Raw genomic sequence first — 10,172 nt, 5'->3', positions numbered from 1 at the left:
ATTTGTATTCTATTCACTTTTGTGTCTTTTATCAATTTTGATATCCAATTTGCTGTTTAATCATTTATGGACCCCCAACACAAATTTGGGTTTTTTCAAGTAATTCTCAGAGTTACTGTCCTCTCTTGTGCTTAAATTTGGTAGGCCCATTATAATTGGTGACATTGTGAAAGCTCATCTCTGGCCCCAAACATTGTGCACTGTAGGCACACTATTGACTTAGATTTTACTCTAGACATGTCTATGAATTCCCTTAATAAAATTGACTTTGTTTCTAGCCATGTTTTTTAGCTACTTCCCTAGTCTGGCCAAGTGCCCTACTCACTCCACTAATGTTAATTTCCAGGTTAGTTGGTTTAATGATTTGTGAGCATCAGCCCTTGACACTTTTGCTCCATGCACTTCCAGGGCATCGCAGCTATTAATACAACCCCTTGGATGAACAACAACATAAGACAACAATGAGGAGAATATAAGAAGGAATGCAGAAAAATCCAAACTTGAAGGTCATCACCTCCATATGAAGGAGTTACTGTTTCTACTGAACCATATTATTATGATCCTTTTTTTAACACTGTGGTTCATATTCATCCCTCCTCTAGTCTCTGTGATACAGTTCCTGCAAAATCATCAAGGACGCTTCGGTGTTTCTGTGTTGAGAAATGTTGAGGATACCATTAACATGGACATATGCCTGTAGTCTGTTGGAAGTGCATCATCACTGGGCTCTGAAGCTAATTTGACACTTTAAAATCTTGTTTTTTTATTTTTAAAGAACATTATCAAAGAGGTATATAAAATATCACAAACAATACAACAGCTCAGATAACCACTCAACACAAACACAATAATTCAACATGCAAGCTATGCAGTTTCATTTATGGCAGACTCCAGCAACCACCACAGAAAATATTGCATTTAAACTAATATGTGGCGATACCTTTGAAAAATCTTTTATTATTAACTAACATTAACACACATACTCACACGCAGATGGTACAACATCTGGAACCAGCTGGGGTTCGGTATCTTGCCAAGGATACTTCGACATGTAGACTGCAGGGGCCAGGTACTGAACCACCAACCCTTTGATAAGTGGAGGACTGGCCTCTCCAGAACCACAGCCACCCCTGCCGCCACAGCTGGCTATAATAAACTTTGACTTGACACCTTTTTGCACTGTGTACCAACATAGCTATTATAGACTAATGAGCTATTATAGACTAGACTAATTCAAATCAGAGATTTGAAGGCATGGCCGTGTTCATCCTTATACATTCTTCATCCTGTGTTGCACACTATTCTTAGCGGGAAATATGGAAATATCAATATGTATGTACTGACTATTGTCAATGGCCAGTAATGAAAAATAGGCTTGTGCCTTTCAAACATTTGGATTTGTTGTACACAGTTTTATCTGGGCCCCTATCACATGCCATCGCTCTGGGAGGTATATATAAAAATGGCTTCCCATGTAATTTAGGGCAAAAAAACAAACAAAACAAAACAACAAAATTCAGCAAACATATTTTACAGAATCTATTTTTGTATCAAATAGCATGAACATAAAATTTGAAATAAAATAAAAAAAAAAAACTTTATCTGATCTGATACAGAATGACCTTGTGGGAATTTGGCGTGTTTTCTTTAAAAAAAAAAAAAAAAAACTTTTCAAAACAGTTTTTCATTTTTTTGGTTTTTGTTGGTAAGCCTCTCCATTTCTTTCTTTCTGACATCAAATATTCCTTTAGGATATAAAGACAACATGTAAAGCAGTTTCAGCGTTAAACATTCTCCTTTATTTTCCAATTCATTTCTTTTCTTTGACATATTAGAAAAATAAAATATTGCACTAAGCAGTAATGAAAAAGCACAGTAGATAAAATGTAAAACAAAGTTTATATCAGTTTCTGAGACATACCTACTTTGAGTAGACTGACAATGAAAACAGATGTAATGGTTCTGTGTCATGTTGACCAGGTGCAGTTCACTATCCAACCAGAGACCGAGTCAGGGACTCTTTCGTCAAAAGTTTTCATTTGCACACCTTTGTCACTGTTGCCAGAACAAACTATCTGTGTGTCTCATGGAGCTTAAATGATATGACTTCAGCATGATGACAGTTAGATCCTCTTGACACGTTCCATACCACTCTCAACCACACATACCACACCAACATGCTGGCTTTTCCGACCGTAACACCACCGAAAATGTAAGATTTGAATCTGAGCTGCTGTTTACAAGTAAATGTTTAGTTTTAAAACATAAAACACATTTGAAAGTGAAAATCATCTAGATTGCAGCCCTCTCAGTTCCTAGTAACCTACTCAAGTCAAACGTATGTTCAAAGTAATTGGCCCAGTTTGTTTCGCTGGGGAATGCGTCAACATTCAAATACACGTCTCTGAACCTTAAACAAGTATTTTTTTCATTTAGTTTCTACAGCATAACTTTACATTGATTCTTAGGACATGTAGCTACTGCTGCTCATCAATTGGTGAGGTGTAACTCTGCTACCAGTATTAAGCCTGTCCATCTCCTTTTGGATTAGGTCTTATGTCTCATGTCAAGACCTTTTTTGGGGAGAAAATTCATGGACACATGTTACATATGAGTTTTAGTTTTAGAACATTTTTTTTTCTGTTTACCCCATAGATTAGTGTCTGAGTATTCCTCTCAGACAGCCAAAACAACCTCCACCAATAAGTCAGGTTGTTATGTAGCCTCACAGGCAAGACCCAGGCCAATGAAAGTGTGCAAAACCCTCATTGCTGCTCGTTAAAACTTCTGCTTAGAGCACATGATAATAACTGAGGGTGACTCTGATGAAAACATTTTTATCTTCCCATCTATTCCAGCAGCTATGACGCTATGAATCTATCAAGCTATGATGGCTTAACAGAAAGAGGGAAATGTTTAAAAAGAAAATCCAAAGAAAATAATAACTGTCTCAATTAATTAATGTAAGGGGGTCAGAAAAAGGATTTTGAAAAGTGATGGTGACGCCCCCTACCCCCAATGTCTAAGACAAAGGACTGTGGTACTTCAATCATTTCATGGAAATAAAAGGATGCCTATACATTTCCTGTCATGTTTGGGACATAATGTGCAATTATGTTTAAATGTCATTGACTGTAATGTAAGTACACAGTAATTTACTGTGCCTACAGAAGTATTTGAGGTTTTTATGTTTTCAAATATAGAGTCAAAGTAGATTTAATGTGGCTTTTTAGAAACAATACACAAGTATTCACCCCCTGAATCATTAGTGGTACAGCCAACTGGTTTTAGAAGTCACATAATTAGTAAAATGGAGATCACTTGTGTTTAGTGAAGAGGTGCCAGTTAGTTAGTATTATGGCAACACAAACATCATAAAGACAAAGAAACGCTTCAAACAACTCCAGACGAATGGTTAGGGGAAGATCAGAGGATGGATAGAAGAACATTTCAGTTACTGAACATCTGTTGGAAATGAACAAAGTACATCTGTCATAAAACAAACTGTCAGAACTATGGACAGCTGCTGTCGGGAGGCGTCCAGCGGCCAACAATGCACTAGTTGTTGAGATTCAACACCAAATCCAAGCAAAATAACCAAGCACAGGTGTACAAAGCTGCACATCCCCACACCAACCATGTTGTTATTATTATAAGAGTCAGCCGCACCAACCAGGGCATGTCACATACATATTTAAGATGAAAGGTTACACAACATCAGATTCAGATTGGAGTTTATGTCTTTCCTCTTTCATTCATTGCACCATTAGAAATGAAATGACTTTTAGTTTTTTGACACACCACCAAAGCCAAAATTTGGTTGTTTGCGGGTCTATTTTGGGATAGCTCAGCCTCATGCCACAGCTGTAAATCTTCCTAGTGAGGAATGTCCTCAGAAATGTGCAAGGAGGCTATAGAGGGATGTAAATGTTGAAAATTGTACGTCTGACAAAGAGTCACTCCTAAAAAACCTCCAGTGACATCTGGGCTGCATTTTGTCAGAAGGTTATGGGGAGACTCTTTTATTTACAACATAGGTTCTCTGGTCTGATGAGACCAACTGAGATTTTTGTCCATCAGAATAAGCATGGTATTTTTATGGCGGGGCAGTGTGTGGCACCATGCCTGGTGTAAACCACCTTGAATCTTGGTGGTGGTGGGTTCACTTCTCTGCAGCAGCTTGCGAAGGTAAAGGGTGAAACACAAGCAGCAAAAGAGAGAAATCCTGGAGGAAAACCTTATGCAGTCTGCAAGAAACCTGCCACATGGGAGAACATTTGTTTCCCAGCACAAGGACATAAGCCCAAGTATTTAGCCAAAGCTACACACGAATAGCTTAAAAACAACAACATTAAAGTGCTGGAGTGGCTGAGTCAGAGACATTTGTGGCTGGACTGAAAAAGGCTGTTCACTCGAGATCTGCATGCAGCCTGACAGAGCCTGAGCAGCTTTGTGAAGAGAAAGTGGGGGAAAAAAAAAACGCACTGTCCAGATGTGCAAAGCCTAACTGAAGCATAACCTGCCAAAGCTTATCCACACAGACTCACAGTTGTAACAACTCCCAAAGTTACACTTACTTCAACACCGACTTGGAGAGGGTGAATACTGCACAGATCACATTAGAAAGATCTGTTTTCACTTTCACGTTAAAGACATTTTTCTGCTCTGTTCTGTGGTTTTCTTGGTGTATTTCTGTTGATCAGTCAGAAAAGCAACATTAAATCTACTTTGATTCAATTCTGTAAACAGAAAAACCTTGAAGGAGGTAAATGCTTTTTAGGGGGACTATATGGAAAGGGGGAGAAAAAAACTACAGCCAGCTGTCAGATGGAGAACAATGGTTGGTACATGCTGTACGAATGAACATTCATCCAGTGAGAAAGGAGGGGAAATGAAGATCATACATAAAATTCAATTGTTGACATAGTGCATAGTACATACTTCATAAAACATATTTAAATAACGGGAACTTTTGATTTGTCACCTATTTGAGTCATTTCATTTTGAAATTTCAATGGAAATCACATAAACATGATTTTTAGCATCAAAAGTGGACATGAATACAAACAAAGTGCAGACATTGTCAACTTTATGTTTGCCTCCAAATAACTTGCTGCCTGGTTAGTGTGGATTATCAGTGTAGGTCTTCACACATGTCTCTGTTTGAATGGACCACTGTGCAAAAAAACTGACCTGATTTCAAAAGTAGGCTAAAAGAAGTCGCTCCACAATCTTGTAACTTAATTCATAACAGATCTTTGTCAGATATCGCCATATCACAATCCTTTTGACTGCACGTTTATGTTTGTACACGCACAATCCCTTATTTCCCTCCTGAAATATGGGTCATGTCCGCCTCTGTACTTGTCCTTCATTACTCCTACCGTTTACCATAGCTCTGTTCCAGCCACTGCCGCACATCCTTCAAATTGTAAAAAAAAGGCCCCTTGCCACCCAGGTAGGCAATCTTTCTCTGTTGTACTATAAACACACGTTCATTGGACACACCGTACGCTACATTAGCATTGTTGTCCATGCAGTCAGCTACCAGCTGGCACTGCGGTGGCAGGGAAAAGTGCTCAATGAGTTTGCGCGCTGCCCCTAGCCTCTCCTCCAGGTTCTGATGTTTCCGGACATTGAAAGAGCAAGAGCCCATAGGAGGGGCTACCCAGCCATCAGATGGGTGAGCCTCATCAATGTACACCAACAGGAAATCAGCTACATCACTGAATTCCTCCACCAGCTGCCGGAAAGCTGGCAGGTGGCTAATGAAGGGGGGTCAGGTGGCTGAGCCGAAGTTGACCACCAGAGGGCGATCTGATGACTCAAAATCCAGAAGGCGGCACTCCTCTCCATTTCGGATCCTGGCACCAGGTGGCACATTAGTCATGTTACTAATATTACTGCTCCACCTAGGACCATCAGGCACCTTCACCAGCTTCGAGTTGGGTGCCTCGCAGCCAAGTTTCACCTGAGGAGGAAAAAAACAGGGATTTATGTTTGCTCACACAATGCAAGGAGATGCAAAGTGGGCTTTGCCTTAATCTGTTGAAAGACTATTTTCATATTTTATTTCTTGCAAAACTAGTTACAATACTTACAATTTTCACAATTGAATACTCAACTATACTTGTACAATTACAAGAACACAAAAGTGGTAAGTTAGCACAGATATATGACAATAACATGAGCATATTTAAATGCAATAAATATAAAATACAATCCAGTGAAATAAATCATATAATAAATATTCTATTTTTGTTCAATATTTTCTTCTCATGCAGATCTACTGCACTGTATAGTCATTTACAATAGTATAATAAATTAAGTTAGGTGTTTTCACTTATCCTAGCTATCTAAACTTCTGCTCAGTTAACACCGAGTCATATTATTCAAACTGTACTGAAGCAGCAGAGTGAGGCAACAACAAAAAAACGGACTGAGTTAGACACATCAGGAATTTCTAACACGGCTACATCGCTCACCTGAGTGCAGCTACGACGTTAGTGGTGGGGATATCTACCTTGGACAGATGAACACTCAGTAACAGGTGTTTTTATTCTGTTCTCCCCATTGTGCTGACATCGTGTGAATGCACCATTAGCAAAACTACACCAACTAATTACAATCATAAAGGTTTTTAAGTAGTCTCTCCTACGTGGGAGAGGTGAGACAGGTGTCAATCAAGCACAGACTGTTTATGCCCAAATTGAGAAATAAGTAAAAACACCTGAATGGGTGTGAAGGGGCTTTAATGATAATCAAGAGTTCAATAACCCCCACGAGATGGTTGTTGTTCTTGTGTCACCTTTACAAGTGTAAGTTTATTAATTTACTGAGATTGATGAAAATTAACAAACATTTGACACATAAATATCAATAGATCTGTTAGAGAACTTGCATTTTGTTCAAAAGCAATTCCAAAAAATCTTTAATGTTGAATTAATTTCATAATTGCCAGCAGGATAAAACATAATATACTTTATCATAGCACTGCTGAGAGGAAAGATCACACTGTAGTTGCCAAGTGCAACAAGCTCGGAGTGACAATTAACTACAAGTGCGACTCATCATTCATCGGTCAGACATCCTTCCTTCATGAAGCACCTGAGGGGCCATATGGTAGAAAAAAAAGATGTGGAAATCTCTACAAACTGAGTAATAAACGAGGGAACGGACTGGTTCACCGAGCAATTCAATCTAATGATATATGTAAACTATGCGGAGGGCGAGACAGATGATTGACAAATGATGAGCATGTGCAGTACATCTGCTGCCGTTCACCTATTTCCTGTTCATTTTGTCTGATCATAAATTTAGGACTTCACCTGCAGCTCAGGAGTTATGTTTCTGACTTTGTAACAACTATGTCGTGAATTCGGCTGCACTGAAACAAAGTATCTGTGATTAGAGAGAGCAGAGGCAGGGGCTACCCCCGACAACAACAACAACAACAAACACGAAAACATTGTTTTGCTATGTGAATAAAAAACTAGACGACATATGGTACTTTGCCAGAGATGTGGCGCGGTAGGTTACACATTTGGGGACGATGTGAAAAGTTTGCAGTTTGCTTTGTTTAGTGGACTGATAACAAGGTTTGGATTAATTCAAATCAATGTGATCCCATTAAATGGCGGCGGCGAGTTTACCTGTTTATAGGCGTCAAGGAGGAAGCTGTTCCAGATCGAGCGCAGCCCCGCGGAGGTCAGCATGCGGCGCCACTCTCCGGAGCCGGCGGAGCCGGAGCAGCTGAGCAGCGACACAGCGCGCTTCACGAGAACCACGGAGTCGTACAAGGCGAGGAAGAGGCAGTTTGAAAAGAAACCAGGTAGTATCTGGAGTGTGACGAGCAGATCCTCACTCGCCATGCCCATTCTCTCTCTCCGCGTGTATTCCACCGCAGGCGAATTATTTCAGACTGCCCTTCATTACGCGCAACGCTGTGTCGTAGGTTTCAGTTGCTCCTCTCATAGTTTCTGCTTTGCTCCATGGACTGCTCCAGACTTCGTGCGGGAAATGAGGGAGGTGTAGGCCTATCAGGTGTGTCCTGCAGAGTGGCCTTGCCTGTGTTTTTACGCTTCAGGTGTTCAGCGGTGTGCGCAAAGAACGCTAGACCGCTCGATCTCGATCACTCTTTTTGAAAGGACGAACATATTAAGCCTCACGGCTTATCTTGGTAGCATGATTCTGACGTCAGATGTAGTGCATAGCCTCTGTCCCCTCCTCCCCCCTTCCTCTGTGCACAGTGACTGAACTAGCTGCAGGTCGACTTTTTTCCTCCTTTTTGTGCGCGTTATCATGTATTTCTAAATGCATTGACCCTGTGAAAAAACAACCAAATAAATAAATACATTTGAAACTTTGAATTCAGAGGTTTATATGATCTTCATCTAATCTTTATTGTATGGCTTGTGCGCTGGGATGCATAGACCAGTGTACACTTTATATGAATTAATATCATAACTTTGCACTTCTGACTATAGTGTATAAGTGTATTTATTAGTGGTAGTGTTATTATTTACTTTGATCCAGATCATGTCACAGGTTTTAATTCAGGCAATCTCTGATTTTCCTTATTTAAAATACATGTAATCCTCAACCCAAATGCCGACCTTACCTAGCTGCCTGAGTTACTTATATGAGGTGTGGTCAAGGACATCAAAAAAGTCAATGGTGACATGAAACAGAATATGTGAACTTTTTCAGGATTTATCAAATTATATTTCCCAAACTGGACTGACAGGGAGAAGGGCTAAAGTGCAGAACTAGGAGGATGACTAGAGGAATGGAATCGCTCTGGAGGACGGACAGGAAGATCTGAAGCTCTAGAGGCTGGCAATGTAGACTGGACCGTTCTGGAGGCCAGCAATGTGAGCAGGACTGTTCTGGAGACCTGCAACATAGGTGGGACCAATCTGTGAGATGGACAGGAGGTTGACCAGACAGGCAAAGTTGCTCTGGAGGATAGCAGCAGAGTCTGAATCCCTCTGGAGGCCATTCAGGAGGCCGACAGTGAGGGTGGAACCACTCTAGAGGATAGGCTGGAAACCAGCGGTGAAGGCAGGCCCTTCTAGAGGCCAGCAGGGAAGATATATATATATACATATATATGTGTGTGTGTGTGTGTGTGTGTGTGTGTGTGTGTGTGTGTGTGTGTGTACATACATGCTCACTGCATCTACAATTGCTGCAGATGAGTTTACATTGGAAATGACAGAATGGTGAGTCTCACTCAGATACACCTGCTGCGGGGCATGACAAAGCAGCAGTATTTGATGCTCTGGGATTGAGAATGGATTGAGTGCGCTGCCTGTTCCGTCTCACTGAGACCTTACTCAAGGCACTGGCCTGTTACATACTACTGACTTCCTTTTTGCCTTTTCTTGTCACTGCATATTATTCATGCTGTCATATTTAAGTTACTTCATTCACTAAGATAGAGAGGAGCGAGTGTGGAAAGCTGTCTGATAGATGTGTTTTGCTGAATAGGAGCAGCTGACTGTGCTATTGTTTAGACATTTTATTTAGCTTTCAAGGTAATCAAGATTTAATTAATGAAGAATGATTGTTGTCTGCATATCAGTGGTTGTAGTGCAAATTTTTTTCACAATTCTGTACAAAATACACTGGCCCAAATTCACTTAGCTTCAGGCATGTCCCAAACATATGTATATGATCAGCTGGGGGTGCTGATCTCTATTACAGAAATTGCTTCTGTTGAGGAATGTTTTTGCCAATTTAGCTCTGTGGAGCTCTTTGCATCAGGGCATGATTGGCCAAGATGAAGAGTCCATCAGACTGGGAACGTCACTCTGCTGGGTTTCAACACCTATGTCGACCCCCAGGAATCTTTGAGAGACACAGTGGGGGCCGGGTGAGAAACTGGTGCTTATGGTAACGGGTAAACTGCTTTTGGACAAAAAGTCTTCTTTGGAAAAAACTAAAGAGAAGTCTTGTTAAAATGACAAAGGATGAGAACACCCCATTCTTGTAAAAAGCCATTACGGACTGTCAGTCCATTGGTTGAACACCTTGTGAAGGCGGGGTCAGAGCAGGACGGGAGATTAGTAATTACTTATTGGTATTGGTGTGTGGACTGAGGCTCTGTGGTGACCATGGTGTTTCCTGAACTGGAGCAAAACCTTAATGTTACTACATTTTTAGGGCCA

General features: G+C 40.6%; 1 protein-coding gene across 1 annotated transcript; it reads right to left on the bottom strand.

Moving 5' to 3' along the window:
- Positions 1 to 1,776: 1,776 nt before the first annotated feature.
- dio2 (iodothyronine deiodinase 2) lies at positions 1,777 to 8,174 on the bottom strand. The gene is made up of 2 exons (XM_041954474.1): positions 7,653 to 8,174; positions 1,777 to 5,971 (listed from the first exon to the last, which is right to left on the bottom strand). Exons 1-2 carry the CDS (start codon positions 7,875 to 7,877, stop codon positions 5,381 to 5,383), a joined length of 816 nt encoding a protein of 271 aa, XP_041810408.1. The 5' UTR covers positions 7,878 to 8,174; the 3' UTR covers positions 1,777 to 5,380.
- Positions 8,175 to 10,172: the final 1,998 nt, after the last annotated feature.

This window comes from Chelmon rostratus, chromosome 15, assembly GCF_017976325.1.
Source record: "Chelmon rostratus isolate fCheRos1 chromosome 15, fCheRos1.pri, whole genome shotgun sequence".
Classification (NCBI taxonomy): Eukaryota; Metazoa; Chordata; class Actinopteri; order Chaetodontiformes; family Chaetodontidae; genus Chelmon; species Chelmon rostratus.
Note: the sequence above shows the minus strand (reverse complement) of the source record. Positions and strands in the feature narration are given on the sequence as shown.